Here is a 15,255-nt window from a genome sequence, read left to right as displayed (position 1 = left end):
TTCATTTAGCAATTCAAGGGTGTGACATAAGAAAACTGATTCACAGTCACTGAGCACTTGGTAATAGGTACTTACTATGCAGTAGATTACAGCAATGAATAAGGTATAGTTTTAATTCTTAAAGAATTGCGCTGTATGTAAGAAACAATTAGACAGTATCATTACCTTTTTAAAGAACAGCCCATAATCCCATCTTTTTCTCCTTGGTATTTTACAGGGTCCTTGTGCTGCAGAATCAGAACCAGCTCTTTTGATAGGGAGCAAGCAGTTTGGACTTTCAAAAAACAGTCACATTGCAATTGCATTTGATGACACCAAAGTTAAAAACCGGTATGTATCATTCTGAGACACTGGGAAAGAATTGATAAATGAAGAACTGAGTATTCGTGTTTAATCAAGTTTAATCTACTACACTTATTAATGAATGAAGTTAGCTTTTTAAAATCACTGAAAACAGTAGAGAATAGAATTATATTTTTCTGAGCCTGAGGAGCCCAATTTAGGAAATCAGTAGCCCAGGAAATGCCTCATCTCTGAGAAAGTTTTACTATCCTGTCTGAAAATGGACCCACGATCTGATACCGCTCTGTTTTAGCATGAGAATGCTCTTATTTTTCTGTTTGACGTTGCATGCTTTTGTTTCAGTCTCACAATTGAGTTGGAAGTAAGAACCGAAGCTGAATCCGGCTTGCTTTTTTACATGGCTCGCATCAATCATGCCGATTTTGCAACAGTTCAGCTGAGAAATGGATTGCCCTACTTCAGTTATGACTTGGGGAGTGGGGATACCAACACCATGATCCCCACCAAGATCAATGATGGCCAGTGGCACAAGGTGAGAGTCCCCTGGGTATTGGCAGTACCCTAAGGGAATTATACCCTAAGGGAATACTGGCATCAGCATTCTCCTGGTGCCAGTATACTTTGCCAGTGCAGACACTGAATCTGGCAGAAGCTAAAAATAAAATGAGTGCCATATACAACTACTACCAATTTGGAAAATGTGATCAGACCTGAGTAGGTTTACATTTGATCACTGACATGCCTCTTGATGGTTCCATCTCTGTTGTATGGTTGTGGTTCTCAAACATCTATCCATAAACTGAGGCCAGATGGCTGAAGACATTTCCACTACTGTAAGTGAGAAACATAGAACAACAGAGTGTGTTCATCGTAAAGCTCTATGTATTCAATTTTAAGGAATAATATTTATTCTGAGATTCTATTTTAGCATTTTTATGGTGTCTAAAGGGCCTTTCTATTATGAAATAGTATTTGGCAAAAGCAAAAGTTGGCAACACTAAAATGGCTCCCAACACTCCCCACCTAACCACATACTGGTCTGTGAAAACCAGGAATCTGGGAATCTCTGCTTTATGGTGTTTAAAAGGCTCTAAGGTATCATTTCCACTGACAGTTATTTGGAACAACTTTAAAAACGTTGGCCTTACACCCAGAAACTGGTACTATTATGGGCACAGAGGCTTATTGGCCAGGTTACTGTCCTCTTTGGCATTACTGCAAATGGATAATATACTGCCTGATTAAAACACAATCTCAACATTTGTCTCCGCACCTGTGATCGCCTATTAAAGTAAAGCTTCCCTAGGTAGACCAATAAAATTTTTAATTTTCAGAGTACGATATTATTAGATGTTAGATTTCGTTAATGTTAACATACTTTGACTTGTCGTATTCTAGAAAGCCAAAGAACCTTAAAAAACGCAAAGCCAACCAATTTGTCATCATGGAAATAAGAAAAGGAATCTTCATTTTTGCTAGGAGCTTATGACTAGCAAATCCAAATCCAAATGAAGAAGTTCACATTAAGGTTTCTTCCATCTCTAGCTAATAGAATAATAAATATGACACTTGAGAAAAAGACATATTGTTGAACCACAATGAGGCTGGGATTAAGAAAGGGAACTTAAATACTATCATTAGTTGAATTAAAAGCAGATTTTATTTTTGATGGTTAAACTTACTTCCTGAACCAGAATAGATATGTGTAAAATGAAGTGTTAAATTACTCTAATCCTGACCCAGACTCATTTTTAAACCATCATTGTGTTTTAGCATTTCACAGGCTTACACACTCCTTTCCATAAATTCAGACTCAAGGTTTTTACACTCCACACCAGTCTACGCCAGTCTCTACATCCCTTATTTCATTCTGTCTCAGAAGATAATTCACTCCACTGCCCTAATTTCAGCCTCAGTCAGTTCTCTAGCTTCCTCCCCAACTTTGTACTAATCAGGTTCTGCACAAAGAAGTGCAGCCTATTTGTACCACTCTTCCTTTAATTCTGCACAAGAAGGGCCTGTTAGGCAAAGGGATGTAGCATATCTGAGATTCTGAAATTGTGTTGGGAGCCCAGGCTCTTTGTTCACTCAAACTAATGCACTTTTCAAACTGTGCATGAATTTTGCTGCTCACTTAATTCATGAGCGTGCTATTAGTCTGCGGGCTTCCTTACAATATTCCTCCCTCTTGACACATATCCACTCTTGGCAACCTACAGAGGAGACTTCAGCCTACAACCGACCCAGGAAAATTTTGTATTCTTTTGGTGATAGTAATCATGGAAAAGACAGAGTTTGAGATATGCTTTAAGATGGCTTTAACTTTCCCATATATAATGGGCTTAGCACATACTAAGCACTGTGTAAATTGTTTCAATTTTTCTTGGTAACATCGTTGAAGTCCTTGTGTCTTATATTCTGCCTATTTGAAATTTGTTCAGGATTGGCATTAATGACATCTTTCTTTTTTTGTAGATTAAGATAATGAGAAGTAAGCAAGAAGGAATTCTTTATGTGGATGGGGCCTCCAACAGAACCATCAGTCCCAAAAAAGCTGACATCCTGGATGTTGTGGGAATGCTGTACGTTGGTGGGTTACCCATCAACTACACTACCCGAAGAATTGGTCCAGTAAATATCTAATTTCTTCTTTGTTACCTAAATATCTGGCTGATTCATTTATTGATATATTTTGAATTATTAGGTCATACGGGCCCATGAAAATGGTTAGGTGAATAGGAAGTCATCTTTTCTGACAAGTGACAGAAGGAGATTAGATTATAAGAGACAATACCACAGAACATTGAGTGGGGCCATGGCGTCAGACTCCCTTGGTTTGACTACCTATTTAACTATTGACTAGCTGTGTGTTTTGGAGCGAGTTAATCTTTTTAAACAACTATTTCTCTTTTGCAAAATAGGGTAATGATAATACCAAACAAAGAGGATTGCATAAAGATATTTAAAGTGAGTTGGGCGAGGTGGCTCACACCTGTAATCCCAGCACTTTGGGAGGCCAAAGCAGGAAGATCACTTGAGGCCAGGAGTTCAAGAGCAGCTTGGCCAACATAGTGAAATCCCATCTAACAAAAAATACAGAAAATTAGCCTGGTGTGGTGTGTGCTTGTAGTCCCAGCTATTACAGGGGCTGAGGCATGAGAATCACTTGAACTCAAGGGGTAGAGGTTGCGGTGAGCTGTGACAGCACCACTGCATTCCAGCCTGGGCAACAGAGTGAGACCCTGTCTCAAAAAAATAAATAAATAAATAAATAAAAATATAGTGATTGGAAGATTAGCAGGCATATGAAACACCATGAATAAATTTATTTATTTATTTTTTTGAGACAGGGTCTCACTCTGTTGCCCAGGCTGAAATGCACTGAAAGATGAAAATGATAGTATTCATTCATGGTGTTTCAGGCAGAGAGATTTAGCAAATATTGAGAGATGCAGTAGTCAGAGTACAGTTATCCAGTTTTGGATTCAGAATTTAAGGCTCTCACAATTTTGTAAGTTGATATACACAAAATAATTTTTTTATAAGACCACGTATCCTAGTTTGCTTTGGAAAGTGCTGCTCTGAGAGAAGCATGGGGGATTGATTGGTGCTTTAAGAGAACACACTAGATACAAATGTGATACATTTCTATACTCAAATTAGAACGCATGATAATGTAGATTTGTTCATTTATCAAAGACTGTCACCCATTATAGTTGTAACTCTCAGCATTTGTGGATCATCAGTATTACTTTCCTTTCATAGCTATTGGGTATGCTTTTTAGATCTATCAAAAACAAGAGTCTCTGAAGTGACAGTGGTAAAAGCAATTAACTTGAATTTCTAAAAACAGAGTATGATTGAGTTACTTCTAAATTCCTTGAACCCCTAATGTTTCATGAAAACTTTCAAGTTTTATGCATATTTGCATTTTGTTAGGGGTCTGCTGCTTTCATTAGATATTCAAAAGGAAGAAGCACTGAACCAAACCTAATTACCTTTCAAATAGAAATTGAACGTAGGCTATGACAAAATGTGTATAGAGTAAGGTTAATAAACTATTAATAGAAACACAAGATCAGGAACATAAGAGACCAATTAAAACTTATGATACCCACATGGGTCCCGTAGCTCTGTCAAACCAATGGAGACATAGTGTGCAGTATTTAGACTAACAGAACAGTCATATTCCAGGATAGATACATCCAAGTTGAGAAGCACAACACAGGATTTTCTGCACCCATGCCAGGAAGCCTGGTGGTAATAGAGAACCCAGGCAGCTTTGGGGCATGTCCTATCCTAAGACAACCGGCCAATATCTACACACATAGAGCACCCGCAAATGACTGTATTCTACATAAAGGCAAAGTTCTGCTAAAACCCAACATTTGTTTCTTCTGATCTGGATATTTAGGTGACCTATAGCATTGATGGCTGCATCAGGAATCTCCACATGGCAGAGGCCCCTGCTGATCTGGAACAACCCACCTCCAGCTTCCATGTTGGGACATGTTTTGCAAATGCTCAGAGGGGAACATATTTTGATGGAACAGGTTTTGCCAAAGCAGGTAAGGCTCCTTCATTTCCTTCCTGTTGATTATTAACTAGATACAAATACTAACTTCTTGCTAGTACCAAATAATAAAAGTTCCCATAGTCCGAAACTAGTAGTATCCTTTATTTAAGCCAAATAGAAAGTTATGGAAGTAATTTCAAAAGTACCTCTTAAAAATTCACGTATCTGATCCTGATAAGAATTAATAGAAGAAATAAAGAAAAGGCCTATTTAGAAAATTTATTTCATCTTCTTCACTGGAGATTAAGAATAGCAAAATAAATAATTTTGTAAGAACACTCATATGTTTTTATTATGTTGTTTTTCTATCTTCTGATTTTCCCTATTTTTCTGGAGATGAGACACGACTTTTTTCTTCTTTTCAATTCCCTGCAAGGCTGCGTTTCATAATCTCCTCCCCTTCAATACACACCCATACACACAATGCACACTGGTGTCCATTTCTTGTTGATGCTGACAGTGACTGGCATCTTTCCTGGCTTTCTCTAAGTATGTCCTCTACTCCCTTTCCGATGAACATTTCCAGTATGGGTCTATATCACTGGTCATGAAGGTACAGTTTAAAAAATAAATAAATAGGAAATAACCTCAACATAATAATTTTTTAATTCTTTAATCTTTTATTTTTGTGGGGTATATAGTGAGTGTATATATTATATTTATGGGTTACATGAGATGTTTTGATACAGGCATGCAGTGTATAATAATCATATCAGGGTAAATGAGGTATCTATCACCTCAAACACTCATCCTTTATGTTTCAAACAATCTGATTGTACTCTTTTAGTTATTTTAAAATACACAATTAATTTTTTTTACTATAGTTACCCCTGTGCCAGCACATAGTAAATCTTATTCATTCAAACTATTTTTGTACTATTAACCATCCCTACTCCTCCCTATCACTAACCTTCCCAACCTCTGGTAACTATCCTTCTACTTTCTACTTCCATGAGTTCAATTGCTTTAATTTTTAGCTCCCACAGATAAGTGAGAACATGTGATGTTTGCCTTTGTGTGCCTGGCTTATTTCACTTAACATAATGACCTCGAGAACCACTCATGTTGCAAATAGCAGGATCTCATTCTTTTTTATAGTTTGAACAGTACTCCATTGTGTATATGTGACACATTTTCTTTATCCATTCATCTGCTGATGGGCACTTAGGTGGCTCCCAAATCTTGGCTATTGTGCTGCAATAAACATGGGAGTGCAGATACGTCTTCAATATTCTTTCGGGTATATAGCTAGGAGTGGAATTGATGGATCATATGGTAGCTCTACTTTTAGTGTTTTGAGGAACCTCCGAACTGTTCTCCATAGCAGTTGCACTAGTTTACATTCCCACCAACAGTGTACAAGGGTTCCCTTTTCTCCACATCCTCGTCAGCATTTGTTATTGCCTGTCTTTTGGATAAAAGCCATTTTAACTTGGGTAAAATGATAGCACACTGCAGTTTTGATTGGCACTTTTCTGATTATCAGTGATGTTGAGCACCTTTTCATATACCTGTTTGCCAAATGAATATCTTATTTTGAGAAATGTCTATCCAAATCTTGTACTCATTTTTAAATAGGATTATTGTTTTCCTATAGAGTTGTTTGATCTCCTTTTATATTCTGGTTATTAATCCCTTCTCAGAGGGGTAGTTTGCAAATATTTTCTCCCATTTTGCAGGTTGTCTTCACTTTGTTGATTGTTGCCTTTGCCATGCAGGAGCTTTTAAACTTGATGTGATCCCATCTGTCTATTTTTGCTTTGGTGGCCTGTGTTTGTGCAGTATAACTGAAAAAGTCTTTGCTCACTTCAGTGTCCTGGAGAATTTCCTCAATGTTTTATTGTAATCATTTCATAGTTGGATGTCTTACATTCAAGTCTCTAATTCACTTTGATTTGATTTTTGTATATGGTGAGAGATAGGTGTCCAGCTTCATTCTTCTGCAGATGAATATCCAGTTGTCCCAGCATCACTTATTGAAGAGACTGGTCTTTCCTTAATGTATGTTTTTAGAACCTTTATGGTAAATGAGTTCACTGTAAATGTATGTATTTATTTCTGGCTTCTCTATTCTGTTCCACTGGTCTATGTGCCTGTTTGTATGCCAGTACTATTCCATTTGGGTGACTATAGCTCTGTAGTATAATTTGAAGTCCAGCAATGTAATTCTTCCAATTTTGTTCTTTTTGCTTAGGATAGCTGTGGCTATTCTGGGACTTTGGTAGTTTTATATGAATTTCAGGAATTTTTTTTTATTTCTGTGAAGAGTCTCATCGGTATTTTGATATGGATTGTATTAAATCTGCAGATGGCTGTGGATAGTATGGACATTTTACAATATTGATCCTTCCAATCCATTAACATGGAATATCTTTCCTTTTTTGTGCCCTCTTCAATTTCTTGCATCAATATTTTATAGTTTTTACTGTATTTTTCTCTGAGATCTGGATCACAACCAAGGATACCCACTTTCACCACTGTTATTCAACATACTATTGAAAGTCCTAGCTAGAGCAATCAGACAAGAGAAAAAAGTAAAGGGCATCCAAGGAGGAAGTCAAATTACCCTTGTTTGCAAATGATATGATTTTATATTTGGAAAAGCCTAAAGACTCCACTAAAAAACCATTAGAACTGATAAATTGAATAAAGCTGCAGGATACAAAGTCAACATACAGAAATCAGTAACATTTCTATATGCCAACAGCAAACAATCAGAAAAAGAAATCAAGAAAGTAATCCCATTTACAATAGCTTTGTACAAATAAAACACTTAGGAATTAACCAAAGAAGTGAAAGATCTCTACAATGAAAACTGCATAATAATTTTTTAAATCTGCCATTATTATACTTTAAGATAGAATATTCAGTCCTGTGGCATCTTAGAAATGTGTATTTCTAATACACACAGTCTGTATTAGTGTATTCATTAGAAAGACACTAATAAGCACATAATATGTGGAGATTATGATGAGAAACAAAGAAATAAGTAATGTAGTTATTTCTATCAAGAATATATTATAAACTGGTAAGATTCTGTTTGCTCAGAAATTAAAAGAAGGCCAGTAAAAATGATTAAAAACTCTAAAAGACATAAAAGCACAGTTCTATAGATACTTAGAAAAAAATATTAATTTTTGGGGGGAAAATCAGGAAGCATTTCATGGAGGAATCAGCATTTGAGCAAGGATTCAGATGATTTTAACTCTCCCATACAAAGTAATGGGTGATAGAAGAGTAAGATCCTCCAGCAAAATATTGAGGAAACCAGGAAACCTCACCTACACAGAAGCAAAAAACAGAAAAACACAGGATATGTTAAATATTGAAATATTACGGGTTATGCTGAACCCCGAATTCCATGTGCTGTGAACGTATAAAAGCTTCCCCAAGATTTCTGCAAATTTACAGATGGCTGGCATTCTCTTAAATTTTATGACAAGTTTCAGCTTCAACTTTTGCAGTTAATGGATTGAGTTGCCATCCTGCCTCGGCTCTTACAATTTGGATCAAACCAAACCAGAAAATTACCCACTTCCTCAGTTTCAAATGACTCTTACCATTCCCTGAACACACAGTGTAATACAACTTACGTAAGACTTGGGTGATCAGAAGAGATAACTTCACTGGAAAACATACAACTCTTCCTAACCTTTGACATCTTTGTTCTTAAAAGTTTCCATCCACGCAATCACTGGGGTTTTCACTGGCCTCTTCATTCCTTCTGCTCTCAGCTGAACTTCCTCTTTTCATTCCTCTCTTTTCCTTCTCCCTTTTTATTTTGCAGAACAATTCAGCTTCTTCTGCCCTTTACTTTATTATTTATTTACAGAAGGAGTGTCACTATGTTGCCGAGGCACAGCTAGCTAGCTTTTATTCTTAAAATCTGCTATAAACCCACCTTTGCCAATCCAAACCCATCAAGGTTCTCAGTAGAACAAAAAGTCTTTCACGTAACAGCTACCACCCTTCATTGGAGACAGCCATGGCTACACGTAGCATTTATTTCTTGCCTAATAAATAGAAGGCTTGGAGAAAATTCCCCTCAGTATTTCCCTGATACTCAGTTCAGTTAGTGTAGTCTAGACAGATCGTAACAGATCACTTTGTTCCTAAGAAGCATGTCTTAAATACTTGCTCAAATATTTTTTAAAAATTGGAGTCAAATATGGAAAATCATAGAGAAAAGAATTAACTGGATGAACAAGATAAGGCTACTTATGTCCCAGAAGCTACCCATCGACATTATACTTGCAGTTTCTCTCTTTATTAATAAAATGTTTGGCAACTTTTGAAACTTTTCCAATGATTGTGGTACCATTTAGTGTGCCCCACTAAAATTTTACTGAAAAATCACTGAAATGGTTTTTCTTAACCCAATAGAGAGAATTCTGAGATAATAATACCTGACAGTGAGATTCTTTGAGTCAATCTCAGAGTGTATCCATTTATTCAACTAATATATATTAAACCTCCGTGATGTGTGAAATACTTTCGTAAGCACAGGGATAAAATGGTGAGAAATATAGACAATGCCCTGATCTCATAGAACTTACATTATAGCAGGGAAGGTAGCCCATAAAATAAGCAATACCTATGGAGTGTGTTACATGACACAGTAGTGGAAGTATAGGCCAGGCAGGATCTGAAAGTTATAGCCCTCATTCGAATTAGCTAGCATTTGAATTGAAATCTAGTAAGTCTTGCATTGTATACATTTGAATTAACTCTGATCCACAATATTTTAAACTCTTCGTTTTACAGTTGATGGATTCAAAGTGGGATTGGACCTTCTTGTTGAATTTGAATTCCGCACAACTAGAACAACTGGAGTTCTTCTGGGAATCAGTAGTCAAAAAATGGATGGCATGGGTATTGAAATGATTGATGAAAAGGTGAGTGTCAGCAAGCCAAACATTTCTGATTTCTTCATGATATTGTTCATGTGAGGGTATCGTTCACGTGTGGGGAACTCTATTTCAAAGCCTGGCTTTATATTTTGTTGAGAGAAAGCTAAATTGTATGTTTTCATCCTTCTGGATTATTTTAATTTGTGTATGTTTTCAGCATAACTATTGTGTGGGCCAATATAAACTTTAAATGCATTAATTCTACAGCAAGCGAATTATGTTGACTAATCATGAACCAAATAGTTTGAGATCTCAAGCTCTTACTGTGTTGCTGTAAGTACACTCTTATTCTCCTCTTAAAGAACACACAGTCTGTGAAACTATTGACTCCAGTGGGAGAAAAGGTGGCGGTGTGGATCATCTAAAATTAGTCTGCCTCTTTTAACAGGATAGATATCTCTTAGAAGTCAAGGTAGCCAACTGACATAGCAGCTTCTCAATTTTTATTTACAAGCATCCACATACTATTTCAAAAGACAGCAGATTTATAAAAGTAGTGTGTCAGATTGATAATAATTGATAATCAAATTCTAAACACCTCTTTAATCCCTGCAGTGAGACAACCTGTTTATATATACTTTGCACTATAGGCAGCAGGTAAAAGGAGGAGGCAAAGCAAGAAATTTCACAAATTTTCTATTTGGTTATTAAATAGGAATTGTACTTCAGCTTGGTTCACATTTCCACCCTTAGTGTTGCCTCCCAAGGAGAAAAATCACGTAGTTGTCCTAAAATATTATTTTCTTGCTTTCTTCCTCCTTCTGTTCAATTTTCAAACCATCCTCAAAGGAAAAATGATCCACACACTTAGAGGTAAAATAAGAGTGAACAAATAGACAACACTTAATAGTTTTACCAAATTTTCCAAACACACTTTTACTACATCTTTTTCAAGTAAGCTTCATTTCATCATCTGCCATTAAGAGCTGTTACCATCTATGTCACTGTCGTGTGCACTTCTCACCAAGCTCCTTTTACATGCAAAACCCTGTTATGCAAATTCCACCCATTATAGTGAATATTTCAGTCATATTTACATCATTTAGAGTTTACAAACTTTTCACCTATTTACTTGCATTTTTAATCTTCCTTTTTAAAATCCCATTTCTTTTATTTTACCTTGTCAAATGTGTTGCCAAACTGACTAATGTTTTTAATGTTTCAATACGTTTCTTTTCTTCATCAGCTTCAAAAGAATTCTGTCATCTCAAATTTCAGGGGGCCTTTCCACATTACTAAAAACAGATTTTTCTCATTTAGACCAGAACCTCTAATCTAAGTTCCTCATTGTTAGGAATTTAACTGGCCTTCTGGCTCAGGTCTTTGGCACCTGTGACATGAAACGTTCCCCAAAATGTAATTTATGTAACTCTCAATCTTGTATATAAAATGAAATCCATGAAGGAAAAAAAATACAATTAAAACATCAAAAGTTTAAAATTTGAAAAATCCTTTACTTTGAATTTGTAGACCAAATTTATGAGTCACTTTAAATACATCTTTTAAGAAAATTTTATAAGGTTCAGTAAGAGCTCTCACATTCTAAAAAGATCTGAGGTAGAATTTTTCCTTGTGTACACTAGGTCCTTTTCTTGTCACCTGGCCTCAAATTTTCCTGAAAGCAGAATTATTACCAACTTCACATATCTTGCCTATTAACTCCCAACAATGCCCCAAAGCAAAGAACATAATTTGTGACTCGTGGTGATTAGATTTATACTTTAATTTCTGTCAAGTTTTAAAATTTTTTCAATATGCCCAGTTATGTCCATTTCAAATGATTCCGGCCAATGTCTTTCCTAGAGACCTGATAATTTTTATATGTGAACCATCATGATACTCTTTTAATGAAAACATCTGCGACTGTTCTATTTCCTACTTTCCAGCTGATGTTTCATGTGGACAATGGTGCCGGCAGATTGACTGCTGTCTATGATGCTGGGATTCCGGGGCATTTGTGTGATGGACAATGGCATAAAGTCACCGCCAACAAGATCAAACACCGCATTGTGCTCACAGTCGATGGGAACCAGGTGGAAGCCCAAAGCCCAAACCCGGCATCTACATCAGCTGACACAAATGATCCTGTGTTTGTTGGAGGCTTCCCAGGTGAGTGTTGGCTAACCCAGCAAGAATTTCTTTGCTTTCTTATGTTAGTGGTTCTGAAAACATTTATATTGACATATGTCTAAGAATGTTTGCTTATGTGTACTTGCTTCCTAGCTTTAAAGTCTACTCCTATAAATAACACCTTACCTAAAATTTCCAGTGTGTAAAATGAGCTTATTACTTATATAAACCACATGGGACTCAACTTTTCATGAGAGCCCCCTAAGTTTCATTTGTGAAGAGATTGAGGCTAGAGGAAATGAATTTGGCTTATAAAAGATATGAGGCATTTAATAGCAATTCAAGCCAAACTTGGTGTTCTTTCTGATTCTTTTTTTTAAAAAAAATTAATATACCAGAGGAATCATAAAATGTTATGGAACTTATTTCCTCAAGTTCTGGAAATCATTGGGTTAAACGTAGCTAATTTCCCCCTTATGTTATTATAGAGTTTATATTTATATTACAAAGAAACCCAAGCAATAAATCCTCATTCAAAATCCTTCTCTAGCACATTCAATATAGCATGTGAACTGCAGAGGTTTACCTCAAGTGTCCATAAACAAGAGTGGCCAACTTGATGAGAAGTAAGCCAAGTGCCTTTTAATAAGTGCTGTAATAACATAGGCTCCTGGAATGGTCTTTCATCATTTTTGTCAAGAGGAACTTTTGTCCCCGTTTATATAAGGCTCCTTTGCTTAACTAAACAAGCAAAATGTATATTCAGCAATTGTTGACAGACCAATGTTGATAGAGAAGCAATGGAGGCCCAAAGACAGCGCCTCTTTCCAAAGTGGCTTCTGGGTTTTAAAAAGACCTTTTGCTTTGATCAGGATAAATTCCAAGATAGTATGAAAGAGGTAATGTACTTCTTCATTTGATCTATTAAATGGGATCTTCATTAACACCTAGTAAGCCTGCTGAAACAAGCACCTCCATGATAAGAGGAAGAGTCTATATGAATTTCCAACCTACTTAACCTTTAGGGATTTATTTTTACAATGTTAAGAAAGTCACCTTCAAAAAGTTCTAAGTCAGTATTAAAGTATTTGATTAATTGCTTTGTTTCATGAAATAAATGTTACAATTTTAAGTCACAACTGTAAATTTGTTCGTCCAAAACCAAGTTATTCCATGTCTTAAGATGTGTAATTCTAGATATTTTCATATACTGTATAACTATATATACTATATAACTATTAAAAAGTTGAGGCTGGGCACAGGTGGCTCACACCTGTAATCCTAACACTTTGGAATTACACTTTGGGCTGGAATGGGCAGATCTCTTGAGCCCAGGAGTTGGAGAGCAGCTTGGCAAAGGGAGGATTGCTTGAGCCCAGGAGGTGGAGGCTGCAGTGAACCTTGATTTTACCACTGCATTCCAGCCAAGGCAACACAGCAAGACCCTGTCTCAAAAAAATTTTTTTTAATAGTCAATCTTTTTCTACAATTCTGTAAGTCATGCTAAACACAAAACCACTAACTTTGTATAAAACAGCATTCCAATTTATTTTATTTTATTTGAGACAAAGTTTTGCTTTTGTTGCCCTGGCTGGAGTGCAGTGGCATGATCTCGGCTCACTGCAACCTCCACCTCCCTGGTTCAAGCGATTCTCCTGCCTCAGCCTCCCCAGTAGCTAGTATTACAGGCATGCACCACCATGCCCGGCTAATTCTGTATTTTTAGTAGAGACAGGATTTCTCCATGTTGGTCAGGCTGGTCTTGAACTCCCAACCTCAGGTGATCTGCCTGCCTCGGCCTCCCAAAGTGCTGGGATTACAGGCATGAGTCACCCGCACCCAGCGTCCAGCATTCCAATTTAATCTCAAGCTAACGGTTGACTTTGAAACATGCTCTTAATATTTGCTGCAGGGGCATTTCAAAGCTAAGCCCTCTTGCATTACATTTTTCAGATGACCTCAAGCAGTTTGGCCTGACAACCAGCATTCGGTTCCGAGGTTGCATCAAATCCCTGAAGCTCACCAAAGGCACAGGCAAGCCTCTGGAGGTTAATTTTGCCAAGGCCCTGGAACTGAGAGGTGTTCAACCTGTATCATGCCCAGCCAACTAATAAAAATAAGTGTAACCCCAGGAAAGGTCTGTCAAAACAAGTATATCAAGTAAAACAATACATTTTACCTATACATGTTAATTAAACTAATTTGTGCATGTATATAGAAATCTTTCTGTATTCACATGGTGCCAATTTAGACTCCAGACTGAATTTTAATTCAAGTTCTTTTTCAAGTCTATAAATATTAAAGTGATTATTTCATTCTAAATAATTGCTTGTTTTGTGTGATTTTAAGGATAAAACGTAACTGGCCATAAACTGTTGAATTTGCAGCATGCCTTCCAGTCATCTCAAGGAAAGAGTTCAGATGTAATTTATGAAGGCAATTTTTTTAACTTACTCCTATTAATACTTTTATCATCCTTTACCATGTATGACAGCTTTGGCCTTCTGTCCAAGCCACTGACAGCAAGTGAATTTGGCTTGTGTAATTGGGAGGAAATCAGCTCCCTTACTCTCTCTGTTTGTGAAAGAATTAGCAAAATCATTTTTCTGATCCAAGTTCATTATTAGAGAGTTTAGCCATATGAGTGAATAGCTTTCTATGCTGAAGGTAGAGAGTATAGATCAGATTCAGGCCAGAGAGTTTAATTACTTGATTTTCTTATTTGAAAATGATTTATGAGCTTTGGGGAGATACCAGAACCAAGCTTATGAATGACAACTAAGCACACATTTGATACTACAGAGCTGAGATTTGGAGCCTCTAAGCCTACAGTGAATATCAGAGTTTACACCTAGGTGGAGACAAATAACGCTGAAATGCATTTTACTTATCAGGAAACAAAAACCAGAAACTTAAAAGGTATACTTCATTGAGTCTTTTGGAGTTGTAGTCTGACCTAACAAATTCATTTTCTAAAAACGTTCCGTGTTTTGTTCTCTTTTTACCATGATTTCAGTCATCTTCAAAGAGCTCTGTGAGAAGACTGGCCTTGATTTTATTCACCAGCTTAAAAAGGAAACGTTTCATTTGCCATCTAGTAGACAATGGTTGCAGTCTAATAATTCAGAACATTTAAAAGAACAGGACACTTCCTTCTCCTATGGAAATTTTAGCAAAAAAGAATAATCCTGACAATGTTATCCACTAGGGAAAGGAAGGTGCTGTCTGCAATCGAGGTGATGGCTGACATACTATTTCACCACTGTCTAGGTGCTTATTCCAATTCATACACATAACTTCATTCTAGAGAAGCAATTATCAACCTTGGCTGAGTGTTTTAGTAAAAAGTGCCTATTAGGGAGTTTTTAAAAATCTGACCTGATCCAGTGATTCTGA

The 15,255-nt window shown here is 36.6% G+C and overlaps 1 protein-coding gene across 1 annotated transcript in view; it reads left to right on the top strand.

Annotated features, from left to right (window-relative positions):
• The window catches only part of LAMA2 (laminin subunit alpha 2), an 886,276-nt gene extending 872,004 nt beyond the window's left edge, over positions 1-14,272 (top strand). Inside the window, exons 58-64 of the mRNA XM_064360706.1 lie at positions 218-330; positions 646-835; positions 2,779-2,934; positions 4,718-4,871; positions 9,644-9,774; positions 11,676-11,898; positions 13,813-14,272. Of these exons, the coding sequence (XP_064216776.1) occupies positions 218-330; positions 646-835; positions 2,779-2,934; positions 4,718-4,871; positions 9,644-9,774; positions 11,676-11,898; positions 13,813-13,970 (1,125 nt within the window). The 3' untranslated portion in view covers positions 13,971-14,272. The remainder of the gene's footprint in view (positions 1-217; positions 331-645; positions 836-2,778; positions 2,935-4,717; positions 4,872-9,643; positions 9,775-11,675; positions 11,899-13,812) is intronic.
• Positions 14,273-15,255: the final 983 nt, after the last annotated feature.

This window comes from Aotus nancymaae, unplaced genomic scaffold (assembly GCF_030222135.1).
Source record: "Aotus nancymaae isolate 86718 unplaced genomic scaffold, 86718_ANA_hifiasm-v0.15.2.pri h1tg000040l, whole genome shotgun sequence".
Lineage (NCBI taxonomy): Eukaryota > Metazoa > Chordata > Mammalia > Primates > Aotidae > Aotus > Aotus nancymaae.
This window is presented reverse-complemented; position numbering and strand designations above follow the sequence as displayed.